A 26,244-nucleotide genomic window follows, 5' to 3' on the forward strand; every position below is an offset into this window, starting at 1 on the left:
GTCGGCCCTCTTGGTACTCCTCATAGAAGATGTGTGATGACGTGCGCAATGTGACTGTCCAAAATCCAATCGTAGGGCAGAAGATCATATTTCAGTTTGAATAGCCCCCTAACTGCTCCAATTGCATTTTTTGAACTTGAAAATTCTTCTCTGTTATGAAGTTAATCAATATGAGGACAAAGCTTCAGCTTTTAGCTCATACCTTTTTTTGTTAAGGGTCCAAAAAAGAATATTTTATTCATAAAAAAAAAATATCAGCTGATTTATCAGCTATCAGCAAATCAGCCGATTTATCGATTATCTGCATTTTTTTTCATCCAAATATCGTTATCGGCATCGGCCTCAAAAAAATCCATATCGGTCGGGCTCTAAAGGAGACAGCAGTGACCGCCCACATGGCGCTGAGCATTCAACATGTTGGACAGTTGCAACTTTCCACGGCGTGGTGGATGCAGCATCCCACCCAGATCTGACCTTAGCAGAATATAATTAAACACGAGGGTGCTTGAAAATGGCAACATGGCCCTGTTCCATGTTCACAAATTGAGATTGTTACAGAACACCCCCAATGTGCTGAAATATAGATGAAGAGAAGCATTTTGGCACTCAGAGCTGGGTCAAACTGTACCATGCTGCCCCCGCGGCGCTCCACTGTAACGAGTCAACACACGCAGAAGTCTTTTTTGTTGTTGTTTTGGGTTATGTGAGAGTGACAGCTGATTGCCAAGAGAAAATACACATATTTGCATATGTTATGAGCGAGTGAACGAGGGAATAAATCTAATAGAGAGGACAGAAAACCTCAGTCGTAGTCACACAAAGTGTGCAGGTAGGAGTGAAGAGACGGACGAATGTTTCATTTAAGCTAAACATGTAGCTATTACAGGCGATACGTTCACCATCTGTCACATACGTTAGGAAGCTGCTGCATGTGGGAGGGTACAAGCATTTTGGCAGTAAATTTTCAGTCAATATAGCAAGACAAAACTGAATGAAAGGCTTCAGAGGGCTGATTCACAGCCTGCACGCTCTACACACCGCAATATAAATGAACAAGTAAATATACATCTGTCTGTAATGATGTTTTTACTATGTATGACTTCATCATGCAACTTCTGTGTGGCTTCATTATGAAGGCTTTCATAACAAAAATAACCTCCATTGGAGAAGGTTATGTTATCACCCGTTTGTTTGTTTGTCTGTCTATTTGTAAATACACAGTCCAACCAGTCCCAGCAGAAGACTGCCCCTCCCTGAGCCTGGTTCTGCTGGAGGTTTCTTCCTGTTAAAAGGGAGTTTTTCCTTCCCACTGTCGCCAAGTGCTTGCTCACAGGGGGTCGTTTTGACCGTTGGGGTTTTTACGTAATTATTGTATGGCCTTGCCTTACAATATAAAGCGCCTTGGGGCAACTGTTTGTTGTGATTTGGCGCTATATAAATAAAATTGATTGATTGATTGATTAAATAGCCTGGCGCACCACAATTTTTCATATATCATTATGAAATTTTTACTGACGATTCGTGTCCCGATAGGCAAGAAGTGATTAAATTTTCAAGGTAACAGGTCAGTCAGGAAAAATCTTGTAAAATGGGAAAAATCCCTATCTTTAACATTGAGCAAATTTTCAAAATTCATAACTCTTGTCAAAAAAAAAAAACTAATTTCTTTAATTTTTGACAGCGTTATGTGTGATGGTATCCTTTATCAACTGACAATGTTTGATCCGGATCTGATCCAGATTTCAGATTTTTTGGCCATTTAAATTTAACATCATGCACCCACCCTGTGGAACAGTCTTCCTGTAGTCTGAGTCTGTGGACATTTTTAAGTCAAGACTCCAAACCTATTTTTGGGTGATTCTTAGACTACGGGCACTTATTATGTCCTTTGATCATACTGTATGAAAAACAGAAAAAAGGGGAACTTTCACACTTTTATAGTTATCTTTACAATGAAAGTGTGTTAAGAAATTTGTTCTAGTAGTCTCTGATGACTTTTTCACCTTTTTTCAGCATCATTATATGCAAATATTGCCGTTTTGTGCTTGTCCCACACCCAGACTTTTGATCTTCAATGATAAAAATGAATGGTAAAGAAACGTTTTTTCTAATGTTTTAAAAGATCTCTGAATAAAATATCAGTAAAATAATCAAAACATAATTGGGGTATTCAATGTCATACAACTGTTGTGATTTTTTTAAACAAAATGTAGTTGTCCCACACTATTGCCGTAATTTCCACCACAACACTGTAATGTCCCTTTAAACAGTTTGTATGAAAGATTGTTTGGGTAGTTTCTATGGAGATAAACAGTGACATCAGAGCACATGTATATAGCGCCAAATCACAACAAACAGTTGCCCCAAGGCACTTTATATTGTAAGGCAATGGTGTGGTGGAAATTACATTTACAAGGCCAATAGTGCCCGTAGTTAAAGAATCACCCTTTTATTCTCTTTCTTATGAATAGTTTTTATTTTGATTTGCTTTATTCTTTTACTTCTGTTTTTATTTACGTATTTGAATTGGTTTTTATTCATTTTTAATTATTTATTCAATTTTATGTTGACTTGTTTTATGTAAGGTGCCTTGAGATGGCTTTTGCTGTGAATTGGCGCATTATAAGCTAATTAAATTAATTAAATTAAATTAACATTGAAAACCCCATTTAATGTATATTTTACACTGTATCTGAATCAAATGTGCCCCAATCACTCTCATATTTTAAAGTGATGTGCAGACTGGCACTCAGTATCACCTGACAAAGTTTGATCCGGATCTGATCCAAATTTCAGATTTTGTGGCCATTTAAATTTAACATTGAAAACCCCTTTTAATGTATATTTTACATTATATCTGAATCAAACATGCCCCAATCACACTCATATTTTAAAGTGAGGTGCAGACTGGCACTCAGTAGCACTTAAGTTTGATCCGGATCTAATCCGGGCTATGGATTTTGTGGCCATTTTAATTTAATATTGAAAAGCTTATTTGATGTACATTTTGCTTTATATTTCAATCAAAAGTGCCTCAGTCACTCTCATTTGTGACAATGAAGTGCAAACTGTCACTCTCGATGAACAGACTAAGTTTGATCTGCATCTGATCTGTATTGTGGATTTAGCTGATATCTTTAACATTGAAAAGCCCTTTTGCTCTATATTTTGTATTATATTGTAGCTTATGAAAAGTGACTTCTAACAGGACTTTTACCTGAAAAAATTTTTTCCAAGGTAAAAAATTTGTGGAATTGGAAACTCGTGTTGGTGGAGGTTTGGGCTCTTTGAGCATGGTGCTCTAGTTCAGAGATTTTTTTCTGATTCAATATATGCCAACTCTGCTCCTCCACGTCGAAAGGAGCCAGTTGAGGTGGCTCGGGCATCTTTTCCGGATGCCACCTGGACACCTCACTGGAGAGGTGTTCCGGGCATGTCCCATAGGGAGTAGGCCCTAGGGAAGACCCAGGACACGCTGGAGGGACTACGTCTCTCGGCTGGCTTGGGAATGCCTTGGGGTTCCCCCGGAGGAGCTGGGAGAGGTGTGTGTGGATTGGGAGGTCTGGGCGGCTTTGCTTGAGCTGCTGCCCCCGCGACCCAACTCCGGATAAAGCGGAAGAAAATGGATGGATGGATGGATGGAATATATGCCAACTGTTTTTGAATTATCTAGTCCACAGGCACAAACACACACGCCAGTGCAAACAATACCCTGCTTTCACCACTTCATCAACGTGCACGATCTCCTGCAGATCTTCTTCAGTCCAAGTTATAAGGACTGCATGTTTGTGACATGCAAAAACAAAGAAACTCTTGAGAGGTTCTCCCTGATCACCTTTCACGCTGGCCCTCTCCAAAGTGAGGAAACATCAGCTCCAAATCACCGTGATTTACCCCTCACACCTCTGACAGCTAACAAACCAGCAAAGCCTAAAGCTCAAGAGACCAACTGGCAGCGCACAAATCCATAACGCTGTACTTCCTTGACTCAGGAAAGTGAGAGCACGAAGAACAAATGGGAACCAGAGAAGATGCACAGAGATCAAAGCAGCTCAAAAGCTGCTTTAATCTTTACCAGCAACGCCCTGGAGAGGCAAAACCACAGCCACGGCAGTGCAGGAGCTATGCAGGGTGTTTATCTGGAATTCCAAACCTGGGTTTTGGAATTCACAGCACATGTGTCTTTATGTGGATGCACTGAAACTTTACAATATGTACTTTTGCACATTGCGGCAGAGAAACGACACGCAAGTTTAGTTAAAGGTTGAAACTTCACTTCAAAGCAAATCACCACCTTGTGGTTCAAACCAGTGTTTGTTGTACCAATCACTGAAGGTGGTGAGTCCCAGATAATTATGTAAGGTCATATCAGCGCAACTACACAACCCTGTGTCCGCTACATGGGTCACCCAGGCAGACAACTGGTCCATCACAACCTTCCAAAAGTGCAGCCAGGTCATAAGTGGGTGTGTCCTTGGTCTTCTCCAGCAGCTGGGGTACTGCATACTGGATCAAGGTCAAGATTTTGTAGCTGATGTTTCCTCACAATGTGATAGTCCTCCTCATCTGAGTCAAAGTCACTCCACCGGTACCCAAGGATCTTCTGAAGAGACCGAGTACCAAAGACACCCAGTCATCCCTGTAAATCAATGCTAGCATCGGTGGGTTATCTGGAGTTAGACAACCCACTGCAGACTCTGATGTAGGTGTGCTGTCTGATGTCTTGGCTTGTGACAGACTAGTTTCCTGTCCAAAGTGTCAACAGCCTCTTGTCCAATGTGAGCTAGGACAGGATGTTTCTCCACAACTTATCTGGGGCCACATCAGCATCAAACTAAGTACAGTATCCCAGACACATCCACTTGTTCCTGTTGAAGGATCCCTTGTCAGATATGTAATTCTTCAAATGTATGCTGGGGTTGTTAAGGGTCTGCTCATCACTGGGCGTGTTCAGAAAACCTCCAGAAGATGTTCAGGGAATGTTCTAATTTCATTAAAACTACACAATCATCTGCAAAAGCAGAAATATTATCCTGAAAGCTCTACTAGGGGTGTTGCATGACATGATCCTGCCCCTGGACATTCCCTCCATGAATAACATACAAGTTAAAATAAATCACACCATGGATAGTTTGATAGAGTGAGTCAAGTTGAGGTATTATGTATTTTCCAAATTAGCACTGTGCATAGTTGGTGGTTCTGTGGGATAGAAGTTGGACTACCACTATACAGACTCAGGTTCCATTTTCAGGGGTGTACTCCAGGCTACCTGTCTGTGCAATTGGACTAGACACTTCATCTGGCCATAGGTTGCCTATTGCTGGGTCAGTATCTGGGGTGGTATCGCTCTATCTTAACGAGGTTTGTTTGGCAGTAGCCATGTCCCATGCTGACTTCAGGGAGGTGTTCCTTGTGTACTTGCATCAGTGTACCACATCAGCGTCCCCAAGTGGGAGTAGGACTTCTGGGTGAGCTGGGAAGATGTTACTCTGAGTCCCACTGTACTGCAAGATGTATTTAAAGACTGGCCAAAGCAGATGGTCATCCTACTGTGTCTGGTCTGCTTGAGGTTTCATCCTATAATCAAAAAATGCTGTGAGAGCTTTTCTCTTTCTACTGTTGCAAATGTGCTTGTTCATGGGGTGGGGACAATCTAGACCTGACTTGAGGTGACTGACGAGTCTGTGTTGTATAAATAAACTGAAGTCAGCACTGTCCCAATCCACCCAACTTTAAATGGGTAAGTAACTTGTGATGGACAGTCCCCATCCAGGGGGAGTCGGAGACTCATGTTCTTCACACTACAGTATCTGTAGCTCAAGGCTGATTAGTCCCAAGGCTATCAGGGCCTATATAGGACTTTGTTTCCCTTTTTTATAAATGCGGTCGCCCAGTTTGGAGCTGTGCTTTTCAGAGCTTTTTCTTTTTCCTGCTCTGAGGTTTTCAAGTGCTTTATTATGTGCTGACGCGAGTCAGAGAACCGAACCAGCATCTGACAAGGGCCCAGCGCTAAATAACCAGAAAGCGGTTCCAAAAACAAAACAAATTTATTTCCCTCCTGTGCAATAATTCGTGTACAACATAAATGTTCAGCTGTCTTGGCAAGGTGAAGGATGGCATGCTCTCCAGCGCCCAAATGGATCAAAGCCCGGCACTTCTGGACTCAGATTCACTGCCGAACACCCCCCAGGTGGATACGACAAACTGACTCTGTGAAGGACGGAAAAGGTGAGGTAAGTCAACAGAGCTACAACAAATATCCTTCAAAGGCACACACTATCAGCAACACATTCAGGTCTGAATTTAAGCCTTATGTAAATGAGCAGCTTCTCACAACAGGTGGAGGATCATCAATCCGTACGCCACGGCAGTGAGAAGCGAGCTGCACAATTCTCATCAATGTTCAAATATACTGCGTAACAAAACGCCAAATTACTATTAACAATTATTCAGACAATCATCACCTCTGATGTGTGCTGACAGCATGTGTCCCTCACCCGTCCTCCTTCACAGGCACGATGTGTCAAACCCTGGCGTGGTCCTCAGCGTCTCACAAACGAACGTCACAAGGTCGAGTTCCCGGCAATTCTGCTCAAATCACTCATGGCTTAAATGCAGAACGCCATCTCATTATCTGCTTCAGCTGAAAGTCTTTAAGTCTGCACGTGAGCATCATCCACAGGTGCTGCAAATCGTTAGGCCTGCATATGAACATCCTCCACAGGTGCAGCCAATAGTTCTGATGAGGGTGAAGGACTCTTCCGCCAGCACCTTCTCCACAGAAAAAACAGTTTGCACACCACCTGGAGAGCAAAGAAAAGAAAACAGCACTAAAATGTCCAGCCAAACCCCCCAACACACAACATGCATAGCTCATTGTGGGGAAGAATATGAGTTATATGCTTATAGGTCAAGGTTTAAGTGCTTTCATGCCATGGATCAAAGTTAGAAAGTGCTCTCTCTTTCTTTGTTTTTCCTTCCCAAACACTTTTTGACATATCATAGCGGAAGGCAAAAGAAACGACATCAGCTCCCGTGGGGATGAGGAACGTCAAACTGAGATGTGTGATAGTGTTTGGAATTATTTTTGTGTCTCATCTCGAGTTGCTTTCAGTTGTGTGCATCACATCGGCCCCCGTCAGTGCAGAGTGCTGTTAGCCAGCATCGCGGGCGCTAATGTTCCCCCACAGTTACTGCTGGGTGAAATGGCTCCATTAGCGTGGAAAGGCTCAGAATAATCTTATGCAGAAGGGCTGTCAAACACGAACAGAAGCAAAGAGTAATGAGAGTGAAGGCTGACTGACAGTCAAGAAGTCAGCATCTACCGATTTATAATGTGTGTGTGTGTGTGTTCCTGTTTGCGGCAGTAGGTGGTTTGGAGATGCACTCAGCTGTTACCCTTTGCTGCTCCTCGGGCTGTTACTGAAGCAACACAGCAGTGAAGATAGTAGTGACAGCGTCGGGAAACAGCTATGACGCTGCACAACAAACTTAAAATTGGTTTGCGATGACCTGCAGCAGGAACTCTGAACTTCTGAACTCTCTGGTCCTGATTGGCAGGCAGACCAACAGTAAGCTCTGCTACAGCCAGGTGAAGTGGGCGTGTCCTTTCCCTTATCCACTTGCTAGGATCCTGAACACTGAGGTGCTTGTGAGGTACCAGGGAAATGCATCACGCGGTAATAGTGTCGCAATCGAAGCTTCCTTGCAACGCACAACGTGAAAGCCAAGGATTCTCCAGAGACAGCTGATGCCAAAAACATCCAGTCATCACCTGAGGGCAAAGGGTAGAGTTCAAGTCTCACAACCAATCAGTAAGACACAAAGCACCAGGACCCTGAAGACGTAGAACTTTGTTGTGTTGGGGGAGGTGATGGTCTAGTGGTTAAGGTGTTGGGCTTGAGTCCAGAAGATCATGGGTTCAAATCCCCGCCTGACTGGAAAATCACTAAGGGCCCTTGGGCAAGGCCTTTAATCCCCTATTGCTCCTGGTGTGTAGTGAGCACCTTGTATGGCAGCACCCTGACATCGGGGTGAATGTGAGGCATAATTGTAAAGCGCTTTGAGCGTCTGATACAGATGGAAAAGAGCTATATAAATGCAGTCCATTTCTAAATAAAATGCAGTCCATTTGTTGTAATGTACCGGCCCAAAAAGACTCGAGTCCGATGACCTCATGATGCCATCAGCTCTTCCCAGGCGTTTCTCAACGTCACTGTTGGGATAAGTAATTGGCTCATAATGTTAAAAAATTACCTGAAAGGAATGTGTTCATACTATCCAGTCTTCTCTTAAGACTGCAGTAGAAGTCTTATACTGTATGGAGAAAGGTGAAATCCAGATGGAAGTATGTTCCTACTAGCTTGACTAGCGGGGATTACCCTATGGCTGACTTGGTGGAGAGGTCTAATGTTTGAATCCCACCAGAAGCCACAGAGATATATCACAGGTCCCGAAGTCCATTGGTGAAGGTGATTACCACTAGCTAAGAGTCTACACCTCCCCCTGGTACCCATTTACAGCTTCACGGATGCAGATTAAGTATTGTGTTCATTGACCATGTGAGTTGGAACCGAACTGATTCCCATCTCACTGAGCCACCTGCTTTCATTCTGGACTCTGTTTCTTGCAGACAGAGGACTGTTCTCGGGCTTGCCTCATAGTAGTATGATAACTCTTGAAAAGATTCAGAATTATCTTGTAAATTCTGACACAGCGTTCTGGTATTGTTCTCCCTTCACTGGCTTCATCTTTACATAAGGGTAGATTTCAGGTTCTGTTGCTTGAATCTTATGAAACTGGTTGAGCCTTATGTGCCGGCACCAGCACTTTTTTCTGAAGGTGCTTCCTTATTACGCGTTTCTATGATTAAAAAAAAGTCAGCAGGTGGTATTTTTACTTACTGTGCTCCAGTATTGGGGCTCTATGGCCAATCCAATTTCTTCTACATACCCATTCGGCTATCTCCACTACTATCCCAACCCCTTGAAACAGAGTGGTAAGGGTAAGGGGTAGTAGGGTTTCCCCTACACATCAAGACACCACTATGCTATAAGTCATCATATGTCTTTTAAAAGCACAAATGTGACAGTGTCGTGCAATAACGATGCAACGTTAAAGTTAGCAAACTTCCTGCCTGTATGGGCAGAGTGTCACTTAAAATCCCTATTAATGCTGAAAATACTTTTATAGGTCTCTTTATTCGGTTGTGCAGTCCTATTGCCGGTCTGCCGGGCAATTTCTCACATTGCTTCGTCTGACGTGTTGTCCAGAAAAATCAATGTGGACTGACCCTGCCACCAAAAACAGAATCAGGATACCCCGTCCTCCTAATGTTTTTATTATTGCAATTATTTTGTAGTTTTGTTCCTGTTTGTCTCTTTAATATAAATCAATGAATATGCTGTAATAAATAAAAATTTGCTACAAGTTATAGAAAAAAACAAAACAAAACCAAAACCAAACAAAGAAACCCCATGATGCTTTGATATAAAAACACTGGTGAAGTTCTTCCTCTAAAACTTTCCTTGTCCAGATTTCTGTTATATACAAAAACACTAATGTGGCTCTAGTGTCTCTCCAGCAGGTGGCCTCTCTTGCAGCTGATCCAACTTTAACATAACAGATGCTAAATTCAATTTGGACATCAGATTACCACATTTCGGATGAAGGGCCCTTCCGAATTTCTGCACAGCCCTCGAAATGCAGCAATTACGCTCGGATTCTACATTTAGGACCGAACCCAGCTGTCTGGATTAATGAACTCTCAAAGCCGCCGTCACACATGCTGCAGGACAACATGAAGCACATGGAGAGAAGTTAACGGGGCCCAGGTGGTCCTTGTCACCCTGATGAAACGCTCCCGTCTCTTTCCGCCTCTCAACTGCTAAATTACAGCATTCAGCCATTTTTAGTCAGCAGGTGGCTCCTTCTTTGCGCGGTTGTGCTGCACGTCCAAATAAATTGTTGAGACAATCTTCAGTCTTCACTTTAGGAGAGTGGGAGTCCAGGCGGTGGTGGTGTGAAGAACAGCATTGTGGGTAAATGTCACAGAGAGCCTTCTGTTCCATACAAACCGAAGAAGAAAAAAAAAAAAATCTTTGAGCATGTACACCACCGTTTCTTTTAACAGTCGGCGTGAAAATCGTCTGCAGCGGCACAGGGTTTGAATGAAGCGCTCGCCACATCTCACACCGTTATGGAATCATTGTGAAAGAAAGATGGCGTCTCCAAATATCTTCTCACATATTACATCTGTCACAGTGGGCTTGTTTCCAAGGCCGTTGGTGGCTGTAGATCGATATAGAAAAGCAGGGCTGCCGCTTGCCGTTTGGGCTCCTGAAGAGTGACTGTGTTGTGCATCCGAACAGACAAAGTGGAACTGTGCAATCTTGCACAAGGGAACGCAGAGTCCATGTCCATATGTTTTTCACGAAACATGCATAAAGTGCAGCGTCCATCATTTATTTAAATTGCGGCTTTTTGAAGATGATATAATCACAGCCCCGATTGTGATATAATTAATCGTGTAGGCCCAATTCTTACAATGTTCGCTGTTTAGAGTATTTTGGTGCCAACTCAATGACGTGGTGCCCTATGCACAGGGTGTGGTGAGTGTGGCGAATCTGTCAAGACGGTGTATATTATTGGAAGAAATTTGTTATCTTAAAGAATACACATGAATGGGAAGTGTATCTGTGGAAGAAGGAGCAGTGACATCATCATCAGCATCAAGTAACAGACCAGGACAAGTTATGGTGAAATATGATTTTGTGTAGCATTGTACACAATATGGGTTTATAGTGGAGGCCAGCAGGTGGTGCTGTGCAGAATCACTGGACAGGGGAACTTTTTCTTGACAGGTGTTACTGTAAACTTTAAAGGGTCTCAAGCCCAAAACCTCATTCTGGGCCGTACCATTACTGCTTCGTGCATTCGTGGGCTAAAAACAGACTCTTCTCACTAGAATTCAAATGACAAAAATTAAGCCTTTTAAGCTCAAGCAGGAAGACAATTATCACTGTAATTTTCTCATCACACCGTGTCGCCACCTCTGAATTATTGTTCACTGAACTCGTGTTGTGCACGTATTTTGCTGTCAGCTGGAGTATTTAATCCGTCTTACACACAGTATGTCTCTGCAGTGCACGCCGTGTCACCGCCAGCTGTCTGCAGCAGTCTTACCTCTGCCAAGGACAATGTCTTCATGCTGGTTCTGCAGGATTAGACAAAAACTACACAACACATTTTCACAAAACAGGGCGAGAAAGTCGAACCTCTAACCTGGACTTGAAACCATTGGAATACTGTGCAGAGACGTACAAAAAGTGCCAGAGCTATGGTTGGTGAAAACTGAGAGACAGACTTCGATACTGAACATTTTGTCTGTATAACAGGATCATCCTTTTTAACTGCCGTACATAAAAAAAAAGGGGGGGGGGGGGCCTCCAGTAGGTAAAATGATGAGCGTCAATGTCAAAGTGTCACCCACTCTCTCACTCACGCACAAAGGGTCGTGGAGACCAGTGTCACATCCACATTAAATACACTTGTGTTTATCGTGACTATAATGTTACTTGCTGTAGAATTTATGTGACCAGTAGATGTCAGTAATCTCTAATAAGATGTGAAATGAGGCTTCAACTCATGATTCGTTTGACTGGGAGGCTAAGGTAAGCCTGTAATTGTATTATCAGCCATTTAAAAAAGTTTCTTTACATTTACGATCTTCTCCACATCACCAGACTCCACTGATGACATTTACACCTGTTCAATGGCAACAAGAAGCAGGCTATGGAGGTTTTTTTTTTTAAGCTTGCAACATATACAGGTGATTCTTAGCCTACGGGCACTTATGTCCTTTGATCATATTGTATGAAAAAGAAAAAAAGGGAAATTTCACACATTTATAGTTATCTTTACAATGAAAGTGTGTTAAGAAATTTGTTCTAGTAGTCTATGATGACTTTTTCACTTTTTTTCAGCATCATATGCAAATATTGCCATTTTGTGCTTGTCCCACACCCAGACTTTTGATCTTCGATGATAAAAATGAATGGTAAAAAAACATTTTTTTCTAATGTTTTAAAATATCTCTGAATAAAATATCAGTAAAATAATCAAAACATAATTGGGGTAGTCAATGTCATACAACTGTTGTGATTTTTTTTAAATGTAGTTGTCCCACATTATTGCCGTAATTTCCACCACAACACTGTAATGTCCCTTTACACAGTTTGCATGAAAGATTGCTTGGGTAGCTTCTATGGAGATAAACAGTGACATCAGAGCACATGTATATAGCGCCAAATCACAACAAACAGTTGCCCCAAGGCGCTTTATATTGTAAGGCAATGGTGTGGTGGAAATTACATTTACAAGGCCAATAGTGCCCGTAGCTAAAGAATCATCCATACAGTGGCTTGCAAAAGCATTCAGCCCCTTGGTATTTCATGCATTTTAATTGGTTTATGGCATTTCAAATACAAAAAGTAAATCAGGCTTCTCAATATAAAAAAAAAAAAAATGTAAAATGATCTTCCTTAGACTCAAACTGAAAATAAATTTCTACAACTTGATAGAAATTAATTAAAAATATTAAAGCCAAGATGATGGGTTGCATAAGTAATCAGCCCCTTTGCTATAATACCTGTAAATCAGTTTAATGCCAGTTTTCTTCAGACAAGTCAGGAGATAGATACATGAACATTTCCATGTCACTGAATATCTTGAACTTTATTTACATCACTTATGATGAAATACAAACAGAACTGCACTCTATGGTAAATCTGTGTGGAGGAGACACTTCTCAAAAACTGAGTGACTATGTAAGAAGAAGAAGAGTGAGGAAAGCCACCAAGACATCCAGACAACCCAGACGTTACAGGCTTCTCAGCCTGTGATTGAAGAAATTGTGCATAGTGCATATTTTGCATTTTGTATCCCGTTATACAGCTTCATGATAAAGTGGGACAGAGGAAGGTTTTCTTTCAGCAAAACATCAATCTAGGCTTACATCTCAGATGTACCTTCTGGCAAATTGTAGCTGAAGTTTCAGGTCGTCTTTTTAACAAAATCCTCCTCTACACCAATTGCGCCAAACGGCAGGTTGAAAAATGTTGGCGTTTCCCTTTAAATTGGAGTATTCCAGGTAAAATGTATCTCCCAGTCATATGCTACGAGTGTACACTTGTGGTTTCATAAGTACAAAACTGTGATGATCTCCTTTATCCACTGGAGAAACGTTCTGAAGATTCCAGAAGAAACCCAAACATGTTATAGAATGTTCCAACAGGTAAACATGAGAACAACGGCGTCGTCAGTATGGCCGAGCTCAGCGTCAACACTCGTCCTGGGTTCAGGAATGTCCAATGGAATGAGCTGGATCGGCTAAAACTCTCCAAGAGTTGGGCGAACCTCTAGACCGTCTGCTGTGGACTGGAGACCAAGGTCAGATATATCCTCTCTCCCATTGGTCAAGAATCCTAAAAAAATAACCTGTACTGAATACAAGACATCAAGAAATACAGTTAAAAATGTTTAAAAGTGGGAAGTTGCTGATTTGTTCAGTGGGACGAGGCGATCGTACACGGTGAACTGTCATGCTAAAAGAAAAAAATAAAATATTCAGACCAAAGCTAGAAAACCCACGATCAGTCAGACGGTGACTAAACCGTCCATCTAAATAAAATAAATGTGCACGTATTTGAACCCGCCGAATGCTGGAATCATCCAAACATGATCCAGTTTGGCGAGCGGTGCCGAACTCTCCCAGTCAGCCTCGCTGGCTGCAGTCCTGGAGGCTGAGTGCTCGGCGATGGATGGACCTGTCGGAGCACAGATGGTTCGCTCCGTCAGCAGGCAGACCGCCAGCACGGGCGGCGCCCTGACGTCAGGCCGTGACTGGACATGCCAACTTTCACTTACTTTACACAACACCTGTGGACCGAGACTTTCCAGGGTTGTGGTTCTGTTGACGGGTTCCTGCACACACAACATCAAGAATCTCTAAATAGAGGACAGTTTTTACCACTTCGCCTGCTTATTGACTTTTTTTTAATTTGACATAAATTTCACAAAACTCACAAGTACAACCATCCTTTTTTTGCTTGTACACACCATAAAACAGCCAAATTCATATTGCTAGATAAGAATGAGTCAAAATATTGCCAATTTTCAGCTATAAATAAGACCGACCACATGAGAAGCTGCTGCAGCTCTGCTCAACTTTCTTTCAAGATGACCATTTTCTATCACACTGCACATTATTTTCTTCAATCTCACAAATACTAAAGACATTATTTTTAATTATTTAAAAAAATTGACAGCGCTGAACCAGAAGGGGCACCCTGTTGCCCTGTGACTGACCTTTAACAATTTGACCCCCCCCAGCCTAAATCAATAGGTTTTTCGGGGTCACCATACCTGACACACATACCAAGTTGGCAATCAAGCAATTAGGAAAGAAATTATTGTGCTCACAAGATACTTACATAGTATGGTGCTGTGATCTTGATCTTTTGACCCCAAAGCTAATAATCGGCTTGGGGTCAATTTACCCAATAAATGCACACACCAAGTCTGGTAACAATCAGGCAGTTTGAAAAAAGTTGTGCTTTTATTTATTTTTACAAAGTACACTATAGGGACCCGACCTTTGAGCTTTTGATCCCAAAATTAATCGACTTGTTTGGGTCACTATGTGTAACGCGTATACTAAGTTTGGTAAGAATCGGGCCAGTACAACTGGAGTTTACTCCCTCACAAGTGAAATGCTGCATGACTGAGTGACTAAATGACTGAGTTTGTGAGTGAAGGACTGCCTGGCTGGCTGACTAAATGGCTGCATGAGTGACTAAATGACTGACTGAATGAGTGAATGTCTGACTGCATGAATGATTATGTGACTGACTTCCTGACTAACAGACTGACTAAGTGACTGCCTGAGTGACTAAGTGACTGACTTCCTGAATGACTGACAGCTATTAACAGACTAAGTGACTGATTGACTGACTAGCTGCCTGACTGACTCCCCGCACACAGAGACATTTAGTCCGACGTCTGATGTGGTAAAAAGGATCATACGAGGTCTGTTAGAAAAGTATCGGACCTTATTATTTTTTTCAAAAACCTGATGGATTTGAATCACGTGTGCTTGCATGAGCCAACCTTGAACCTTCGTTCGCATGCGTGATTTTTTTCACGCCTGTCGGTTGCGTCATTTGCTTGTAAGCAGCCTTTGTGTGAGGATGGGTGGAGACTCTTGTCGTTTTTCCTTTGCAAGGAAATGGCGGAACGACTGGAGCAGCGCGACTACATCAAATTTTGCCACAAACTGGGTGACAGCCAGGTGGAAATCATTCGGATTATTCAGATGGCTTTCCTTGCAAAGAAAAAACGACGAGAGACTCCACCCATCCTCACATAAAGGCTGCTTACAAGTAAATGACGCAACCAATGGGTGTGAAAAAACACGCATGCGTACGAAGGTTCAAGGTTGGCTCATGCAAGCACACGTGATTCAAATCCATCAGGTTTTTGAAAAAAATAAAAAGGTCCGATACTTTTCTAACAGACCTCGTATTTAGGATGAAATGTTTTCATCCAAACCTGAGAATAAATTTGAGGGACCTGGATGTGTTATTAAAAAGAACATGTTTTGTTCCTTCTTCCAGAATAGTTCAGCTGATTTTAACACACACACACACACACACATTTTACATATTATATAAATATTTCCAAAATCTGAGAGACCACACACGTGGAGATAAAAACAAATCATAGATCTGACAGGTTTAGTTGTACAGTGTGTGGTGTCAGCCACACGGTCAAAACAACACACACACAAACAGATTTCACACACGAACATTCCCAGGTCAGGCACCTCACTTTCTGATTGGCTGCATCATGTCACATTTAGCTCCTCACATCCTTCTTAACACACCACACATGGCAGGAGTATCTGATAAGATTATATTTAGCGTCATCACGATTGTCGGGGCGTCCTTAAGATTGTCGGAAGGGAAAGATCAGGTCCGATATCGGCCTAATTATCTTGACGTGAACCAGGCTTGATGTTATGATGCCTCACGGAGTGACTGATTGATCTGTTATGACACCGCACCGAGCCACTAACCAATCGGATGGTATGACGCCTCATGCAGACTGATGCGTTATGACACTGCACCGAACATGTTTTCACTATTATTTGATTTCTTTGTGTGACTGACATCATTATTCAAGCATTCAAGAGGCGATTTCTATTGACAGTTCTCGTTATTGAAAGAAACCTTGTCTCCCTAACCGGATAGAGTTGTGACGTCATCACGCATGCGCTTAGGCGCTGTCTAGCGGGATCTTGAAAAATTTTTTTTTTTATACAAATGAAAAAATGACATATTTTACAAAAGCACATTTATTTGTAAACACCAACACGTTACATTGATTCACTTCTGTTGGTTTTTACATAGAATGAATGAATCAACCAATCAGTATGAGCGGAGGCTTAGTTACCCATAATCCCCTCTGGGCATCTGTGTGTTAATGTTCAAATCTTCAGAATTAGTGCATTATTTTAAAATTAACAGATGTGTTATATATCATTTTGTACATTTTAAGAGTTTACATTAATGTAGTTATTCTATCTGGAATAATTTTATTTTTAAAACAAAACCATAACTCAAGCCTGCTTTCCATTTCAAGACCTCAGCCCCATCGCGGGACCACTGTATTATGTCATGGTAAATGCTGCATTCCAACAGCAGGGGGCAGAGCTCACAAAGACAAGTGCTGGCTCATTGGCTGTTTGGGTTTGTGATCGCTGTTGGTTCTATCTGAAGCTTTGGCAGTGTTTAAACTCAAAATCAGCTTCTTAGTAGCAGAGAGCGTATCGGAGGCAAAATTTAAAGTTATCGGTTATCTGTAGCTTCTGATAAGATTTTAGGCAGTTTATTGGTTTAGCGTTAAAAAAGATAACTTTTCATTTAGCTGATTACCAGTTATCGAAGCTAACCTTTTGGTTAGCTGTGCCCACCGTGTGAGTATGTATGTGTGCGTGTGTATATATATATATATATATATATATACACGAGGTCTATTAGAAAAGTATCCCACCTTATTTTTTTCAAAAACTATATGGATTTGAATCACGTGTGATTGCGTCAGCCAAGCTTGAACCTTCATGCGCATGCGTGAGTTTTTTCACACCTTTTGGTTGCGTCATTTGCCTGTGAGCAGGCTTTGAGTGAGGAGTGGTCCACCCCTCTCGTCGTTTTCTCTTTCACCATTTGAGAAATTCAGAACGCCATCTCAAAGCCGTCCTGTGAGACCAAAATGGAGGTGGTTTTGTCTTGCTCCAGTAGCGAATCCATCGTGACGCGCGAAGCCTCCGCTCGGCTTTCCATGACAAAATCTCTTGTTAAAAGTGAAATTTGCCAGAAAATGGTTCATGTCCAGCTCTTGTGATAACCAGAGAAATTGCACACGATGGTCACGGATCCATACAGTCATCCGTTTAGAAAAGAAATGGTCGCTCAGCCTGTCGATGGCGGCTTCGGAGCACGGCGCACCACCAGTCGCTCTGGGCCATCCTTAAAGCGACAGTAACACTCCATAATCTCTTTGAAGCCCATAAAATTTTCACCAAAAACCATCTGAATTTCTCGAATGGTGTCCACTTTGATGTCCCTCATAGTTTCTGAAAAAATTTTGATCAAGCAAAGCGGCAGTCTCTGAGCCATTCCTAAACAATGAAAAAAACGACGAGAGGGGTGGACCACTCCTCACTCAAAGCCTGCTCACAGGTGAATGACGCAACCGACAGGCGTGAAAAAACTCACGCATGCACATGAAGGTTCAAGCTTGGCTGACACAATCACACGTGATTCAAATCCATATGGTTTTTGAAAAAAATAAGGTCGGATACTTTTCTAATAGACCTCGTATATATAAACCTGTCCCCAGACTGTTAAAAAAATAGAGCTTGAGCCTGTTGATTATTAACAAACACACAAAAAGCTTTTAATTTCCCACCCGGCTTTGTGTGTGAGCGGGTACTGAATAAAAAGTGCTAACTGTATCTGAGAGTCATCAGCCATGATGCACAGAGGCTCTTCTGTGTTTAGATCTCATTTTGATGAAGCCCCACAATGTGTCATTGTTTACAACACAAATCTTTCATTCGCCTCGAGTCCTCAGAGCCATTGGGATGGAGTAATCTGAGAGGACCAGAGTGGATTTGAGTCCTCGCCTTTTGTGCTGCAGAAGATTTGTGTTACAGAAATAGAATGTTACAAAGTCACGTAGCCACCTGGACTCTCACAACTTCATCAACTGGGAAACAACAAAAAAAAGTTTCCACAGCAGCCTTGAAACGGGTTTGGAGAATGAGTCTGAATTTGTCTAAAATGACCGTGACTGTAGTCAGATGGTCCTCCACAATTAGCCCCATCCACAGTTTGACATTTGACCCTGCAGGGTTAAAGATCATGATGTGAAGAAGCTGGTACAAAGAGACAACACAACCCATCAATCCTGAAAAGTACCACTGAGCCGGATGTTAGCTTTACTGAGCTGAAGTTGGAGAAAGGATCAAATCCGCCCAGTTTGGTGCGGATGCGGCTAAAGCGCGACAGTTTTGCTGCCAGACACAAAGTGCCCTTTTAAAAAGTTCACGGCATCCTGCACATGTCATTCAGGATCAGGGCATTTTCCTCAGATTAAGGTTCTTATTGGCTGTTTGCAAACACAGCAAGGAGCACATTTTGGGTTCAACGGATTTCCATGAAAAATCGTGAAAACTTTATATGATCTTCACCAAAACGGAGGTAGTGAAGGTGGAGCAAAGAGTCAGGAAAAGCCCCCTGGAAAATGTGTTAATTACTTACAGAAACAAACAAGTAAAAAAAAGTTTGTTTAAAATATATAGAATTACTGTTTTTAAATGCAAGTGTTTACTTACTTTAAGAATTTGTGTATAGTTACTGCTTTACACTAAAAATATGTATAGTTATGTTTTACCTAACTTTTTGTGTATAGTTAGTTTTTACAACAAACATTTTTATGTAGTTTTTATGAAAAGGTTTATGTAGTTAGTATTTTCACAATTTGTATGTATAGTTAATTTTTTACAAAGTTTGTGTTTTTATTTAAAAAGTTTACATAGAATGTTTTTACATAATGCTTCATGTATTGTTAGGTCTTACAAACTGAGTTTTTTCATTAAAACGTTTATGTTTAGAGTTAGTCTGTCATTTTTTATGTATAGTTAGTTTTTACAAAGATGATTTTTAGAGTTTTTTCATTAAAGTTTATGTGTAGAGTTAGTGTTTTTACGTAACTTTTTATATATAGTTAGTTTTTGCAAAGTTTGTTTATGTAGTTCTTTTATTAAAAGGTTTATGTAGTATTTTCACTTAATTTTTATGTATAGTTAAATTTTACAAAGACATTTATGCAGTTTTTTATTTAAAAAGTTTACGTATAAACAGTGTTTTTATGTAATTTTTTATGGATAGTTAGTTTTAACAAAGTAGTTTGCTTATTCCTGGATTCAAGAACGATGATGATAAACGCTAACATGTAGCGTGACCAGGAATTGAATTCAGGACTACATACTGGTCGCCCAACATGACGTCTTGGGAGCTTGGTGCTCTGCATGGTGTGCTGACACATTCATCAGATAAAACTCATTATAAAAGTATCAATCACTGCATTCATTCATTCACTGGTAACTCAATGCGGAACAAGTCAAAGGATGTGATGAGCTCCAATTCACAGAGAAAAACTCAGGAAAAGATAATATAAGATAAGATATATAAGATAAAAGAAATTGACTGACCTTGGCTGCCATGAGGATATAATAATAGATAAGAACACGAGGTTCCCTATCAAACAGGAAATGAAGGAGATGGGCCGCGCTGTCTCAGGGGCTCCTCTGCTTCCAGTCACCAAATGTTGAGTTTTTGGGGAGACAGAATCCGTCACTGTGAAATGAGGTCAGTGACGGTGTCGCCAATAGAAAAATCATCTCGAGAGTATGGACACAAACGGACAGACGCACACACACTCTGTCTCTGGGAGACATGCACAGATGTGTTGCTGAAGGGTTGGCATGACAACCATCCTTCCACCCCCCCCCCCCCCCCCCCCCCAGTCAGTCAGTGCAAGTAAAGTTGTAATCCAGCAGTTATTTAGATCTCACAGAGAAAAGACATTTTGCTGCAGAAATGGCAATTTTAGTGGCACCTGCTCCCAAACAAACCTGCTAGTTTGTAACGGTGAGGAACTAAACCATCACAAAAAACTCACTACCAACTCCATTCAACACAAAGTAACACAAGATGTTTGGTTTGAAATTTAAAACCACCACAGCTCAGGATGCTTTCGTGTTGCTGGTAACACTAAAGCCTTCAAGTGTGCAAATGTGTGGCGGACCCATCGCAGATTTAAGGCAAACCACCAGAACCGAAGAAGTTGTTCAAGTACTACATGATCCCCAAGGTCCATCAGACTAGCATCCCCGGACACCATAACCTGAATCTACAAGACATAAAAATTTGGATTAACATTTATTAAAGGACACAACCCAATACAAGAGGTAAACCTCCAGTGGGATGAGCTGAAGTGGAGGTTGGGAGTGGGGTCATTCCCAGAGAGAAGAGGTTGGGGTAGTTTAACATTCTGTTCGAGAGTGAAGAGAAAAACAGAACATTGCGGGCGGACTTGGGCAACATCAGCAGGAATGTGGGCATGGCCCCATCCTGCCGCTGAGAGCACGCAAAGTGCTAACAGCTGGTTTACCCACAAGTAGGATAAGGCTCAATTCCTGCTCACCTTTTTTTCCCCTCTCCGAGTTTGTCGCATTTGGCAAAACTGCGTAATGCACATTTATTTTTGGAAAAACGTGTCACAAGAAACACTATGGAACATCACATACTAAAAATAATGATGACAGACAACCGCACGTGGATTGGACAATGCATTAGATGTGCTTTGGCCCCATCTGGATGGAGGACAACTGGGAAAAGGTCAAGAACGAGCCCAGATTTCACCTGGTTGCAGTAAATAGATGGTTACTTTTGAGAGGCAGGGATGGACCAGTTGCCTGCCATCAAAGCCACCCTATTTTGGTGGGATCTACATATGCACCCAGACCTGACTTGACCTGCTTCAAACAAATGCTTGAACAGGTTCCTAGCCAGGTTTCAGTTCCTTAAAATCTAGAGGGTTTGTGAAGATCTAAACTGTGAACTGCACATTTCTCTGTTTCTTTGGAATTCAAGTTCAAAGATTAAATAAAGGGCACTCTTCGTCTTAAAAACAGTGATAAATATGGATTCTGCACCTCTGGTACCATAGCAAAATATAGCAGCGGATGAGAAATGTCACAGTTATAAAGTCCCTTGTGATCATCTCTACTGGCGGAAACACTTTTGATGAGGATTGACTGATACCAAACATGAAGAAGAAGAAAAGACAGTAAGCAGTTTAGATGAAAAATAGGATTGTCATTTTTGTTCATAGGATTAAGATTTTTTTTTTTTGTATGTGTAAAACATTTACAGATTTTCTGTTGGACAGTAAAAACGGTCAGCTGGTGTAATATTCCACAGATCAGAGATCAGCAGGTGGCTTAGAGTCATTTAGCTCACGCAAATGATACATCAGGTTACATACACAGTCAACAAACACACAAAACGCACAAAAAATAGTATTACATTGCATAGGACAAGAAGTCTGGGAAATGTAAAAACTGCATATTTCAATATCATTTAAGGGAAATGCACCAATTAAAATTCCACACTGTTGTCGTTGACATTCAGACTGTGACGTGGAACAGAAAGAAACGTCTGCAGGGACGCATGTTCCCACCAGATAAACAAAATACCCATCATCTTACTTTCCCACTCCATATTTCTCATAAATTTAAGGTATTAACTCATAATTACACCCCTCCAAATCATAATTATGATTTGTTAAGTCTCAATGACAAGATCTTAAGTTATAATTACAAGAAGCTGAGATATAATTAAACGGGCTAAAGTCCTAATTACATGATGTTAAATCCTAATTACAAGATGTTAAGTTCCAATTACAAGAAGCTGAGATAGAATAAATAGGGCCAAAATCAGAATTACAAGATGTTAAGTTCCAATTACAAGAAGCTGAGATAGAATAAATAGGGCCAAAATCAGAATTACAAGATGTTAAGTTATAATTACAAGAAGCTGAGATATAATTAGAAGGACCAAAGTCGTAATTACCTGATGTTAAATCCTATTTACTAGATGTTAAGTTCAAATTACAAGAAGCTGAGATATAAATAAAAGGGCTAAAGTCCTAATTACAAGATGTTAAATCGTAATTACAAGAAGCTGAGATATACAGTTGTATGCAAAGGTTTGGTCACCCCTGATGATTTCCATGATTTTCCTTTATAAATCATTGGTTGTCTGGATCAGCAAGTTCAGTTAACTATATCATATAGCAGACAAACAGTGATATTTGAGAAGTGAAATGAAGTTTATAGGATTTACAGAAAGTGTGCAATAATTATTTAAACAAAATTAGGCAGGTGCATAAATTTGGGCACCCCAAACAGAAAAAAAAAAATACATCAATAGTTAGTAGAGCCTCCTTTTGCAGAAATAACAGCCTCTAAACGCTTCCTATAGCTTTCAATGAGAGTCTGGATTCTGGTTAAAGGTATTTTGGACCATTCTTCTTTACAAAACATCTCAGGTTTATTGGTTTCCGAGCATGGACAGCCCGCTTAAAATCACACCACAGATTTTCAATAATATTCAGGTCTGGGGACTGAGATGGCCATTCCAGAACGTTGTCGTTCCTCTGCATGAATGCCTTATGCATGAATGCCCGTGTTTAGGGCCGTTGTCTTGTTGAAAGATCCAGCCCTGGCACAACTTGGCACTGATTCATGAACATTGTTCTCAAGAATCTGCTGATATTGACTGGAATCCATGTGACCCTCAACTTTAACAAGGTTCCAGGTACCTTCACAGACCACACAGCCACACAGCATGATGGAACCACCTCCAAATTTTACTGTAGGCAGCAAGTGTTTTTCTTGGAATGCTGTGTTCTTTTTCAGCCATGCATACCACCCCTTGTTATGTCCAAACAATTTTAGTTTCATCAGTCCACAGCACCTTATTCCAAAATGAAGTTGGCTTGTCCAAATGTGCTTCAGCATACCTCAAGCGACTCAAAGGCTTCCTCTGCATTACTCTCCAATACAGCATCTCCTTGAGCAAAGTGTGCTGTATAGTTGAACTATGCACAGAGACACTATCTGCAGCAAGATCATGTTGTAGGTTTCTGGAGCAGGTCTGTGGGTTGACTATGACTGTTCTCACCATCCTTCGCTTCAGCTTATCTGAGATTTTTCTTGGGCTGCCACTTCGGGCCTTAACTAGTACTGTGCCTGTGATCTTCCATTTCCTCACTATGTTCCTCACAGTGGAAACTGACAGTTGAAATCTCTGAGATAGCTTTTTGTATCCTTCCCCTAAACCATGATGTTGAACAATCTTTGTTTTCAGGACATTTGAGAGTTGTTTAGAGGCTCTCATGTTGCCATTCATTAGAAGAGATGCAAAGAGCAGAAACATTTATAAATGGCCTCCTTAAATGCCCTTTCTCATGATTGGATTCACCTGTGTAAGGAGGTCAAGGGTCAATGAGCTTCCCAAACCAATTCTGTGTTCCAATAATTAGTGCTAAAATCAATAAAAATCAAATCAATAAAAATACAAGGGTGCCCAAATTTATGCACCTGCCCAAATTTGTTTAAATAATTATTGCATACTTTTTGTAAATACTAGAAACTTCATTTCACTTCTCAAATAGTGTGTTGTCTGCTATATGATATATTTAACTGAAATTACTGATCCAAACAACCAATGGCTTATAAAGGAAAATCATGAAAATTATAAGGGGTGCCCAAACTTTTGCATACAACTATAATTCAAAAAGCCAAAGTCCTAATAACCTGATGTTAATTTCTAATTACAAGAAGCGGAGATATAATTAAAAGGGCCAAAGTCACAATTACCTGATGTTAAGTTATAACTACAAGAAGCTGAGATATAATTAAAAGTGCCAAAGTTATAATTACAAGATTTTGGTTTAGTCACAACTTAGGAGGGAAAACCCTCTCATACTATGTCTTATTGTTTGGTAACTATGAGAAATGTCACTTTGTATAGGGAAAGTAAGGTAGTGAACGCACCTTTTGTTCTTTCTACGCAGCCCGGTTCAGGTCCCACACATAGTATTCAAGTGCAGCAATAATCACTCTAAAATATAGGAATTGAAGATGGAGTACGTGCTATGATTTCTATGTGTTGTTGTGACTGCACTGAGCAGGCAGAGCAGAAGTGGCTATGAATCCAATGAGTACAGTGGGAGATTGTGGGAGGAGACTTTTCCCGACTTTTCCTGAACGGTGTGCCACTTCGAAAGCAAGGCTACATATATTCGTTTTCCCTTTTATTGCTGATCCAAAGAATGATTCCTGAGTTTTGTGATTCGCTGCACCCCCATCCTGGAAGCTCTAAGGTTTTTTCCAAGATAGGGACAAAGTTTCAAACTGTGAGACCTTCCAGAATGCGTCTTTATCCCAGAAGATTGATCCCAAAATGTTGCGCATTTCAACAACTGATAACCTGCAGAAAACGGGAAAATAAACAATGGACTCTGAAACATAATGAGCATCCACAGGAGCCATTTTAACAGGAAGTGGATTCTTCTGTTAACGATGGGAAGGGTTGCATAATTGGAGCTTTCCTGACTGCACCAACGTATATGATCTGCTGTTAGAAGACATAAAGCTATTTCAGGTACACTGCTCTGTACGAAAAGGTAGCATGTGGTTTTGGAACACATTTAGTGACCTTTACAGTGAGAGCAGGGACAACATTCATTCATTCGGCACCGAACATGAAACAGTCAGCAGAGAGGAAACTTAAAGTGCACACTTAATACTGAGTGGTTGACATTTAGTCTCATCTTTAGCTGTATCAATTTTTTAACCAGGTGCACTGTTTAATTTAAATCTTAATTTAAGTTTTTGGGAGATTGGTCCATTAGTCAACTCCTACACCGGACTAGGACATTAACATAAAGTCCTAGTTCAGTGTTAAATCCAAAGAGGTAACCTCAGCGCGGGATGCTGTGCAGTCATCTTGATCTCAAAACCAAAATACGGACCACACGCCAATGAATTTACTTTATTCTAAAGTTTAAGTTAAACCTAAAAAGGTGTTTCAAAATCTTAATATTTGGCACACTGACCATAATGCTGCTAATATTTTTTTTAATTTTAAACCTGCATCACTGAAGGTATAGCAGGCCAAGGAACAGCTCGACTCAATGCAGAACTGTGGTCACTAGGAGGTTGAGCCTCTGAAGAGTTAAGAATGTTATATAGTTTGATTTAAAACTTTGTGTGTCAAGGTAAAATTCAGTGCGCATGATCATCATCATCATCATCTCACTAAGAGCTTGGAGGAGTCTGGCATTGGGCGATAACACCACCAGGACTTCAGGGATCGCGATGCTACTCCTACTGTAGATGACTTACTGCTTTGAATGAGTAAGAGGTCTGGCTTGGCAGTGCTTTTTAGGTTCAGTATTGCCTGCATTTAGTTTTGCTAACTAGCAATAGTGCAGTTAGCATTACAATCAAAGCCAGTCAGTATATCGGAGGTATACTTTCACATTCTGGTAATAACTGCCAAAGATTCTGGTTCTTCGATCTTGGAACAAATGCTATGTATGTTTTGGAGCTAGTTTTGCCAGCTTTACCTGTGATGTTCCAGCACGGTAATGAAAAATTATGCTGCGTGCTGTCTTCTCCTTTTCACAGGTCCCACCCAAAAATCACCCAAAATCTTTACGTGTGCGCCTGTGAGAATGGGCTGAAATTTGCTCAATCAAAAGTATTAAAAATAAAAAAATGTGTTGTTCGCGTGCCTGACTTCGACCGTCTTCAGGCCTGGAGGAGTTTCCTGAGGTCCTCGTCCATCCCTTGGGTGCTCAACTGCTCCAGACTGTGGTAGCGATGGATGACATCATCAGCAGTCACGACCACCACCCTGACACCGTGGGTGTCCTTGCCTAGCTGGCAGCCGATGGCTGAACTCACAACCATATCCAGGCCATCGTGGCAGCCGCCAGCATTGCGATGATAATGACCAGAGAAGACCACTTTCACACCTGTAA

At 41.2% G+C, this 26,244-nt stretch overlaps 1 protein-coding gene and 1 long non-coding RNA gene across 2 annotated transcripts in view; both read right to left on the reverse strand.

Annotated features, from left to right (window-relative positions):
* Nucleotides 1–21,488: 21,488 nt before the first annotated feature.
* LOC117530876 lies at nt 21,489–22,478 on the reverse strand. Its single transcript, XR_004566465.1, has 2 exons — nt 22,305–22,478; nt 21,489–22,262 (listed from the first exon to the last, which is right to left on the reverse strand). It is a non-coding gene; the product is annotated as an uncharacterized LOC117530876 (long non-coding RNA).
* Nucleotides 22,479–24,637: 2,159 nt separating this feature from the next.
* Nucleotides 24,638–26,244, reverse strand: part of cpped1 (calcineurin-like phosphoesterase domain containing 1) — an 80,979-nt gene continuing 79,372 nt past the window's right edge. The window contains exon 6 of the mRNA XM_034194297.1: nt 24,638–26,238. Coding sequence (XP_034050188.1) covers nt 26,012–26,238 — 227 coding nt within the window. The 3' untranslated portion in view covers nt 24,638–26,011. The remainder of the gene's footprint in view (nt 26,239–26,244) is intronic.

The sequence above is a fragment of the Thalassophryne amazonica genome, chromosome 18, assembly GCF_902500255.1.
Source record: "Thalassophryne amazonica chromosome 18, fThaAma1.1, whole genome shotgun sequence".
Classification (NCBI taxonomy): Eukaryota; Metazoa; Chordata; class Actinopteri; order Batrachoidiformes; family Batrachoididae; genus Thalassophryne; species Thalassophryne amazonica.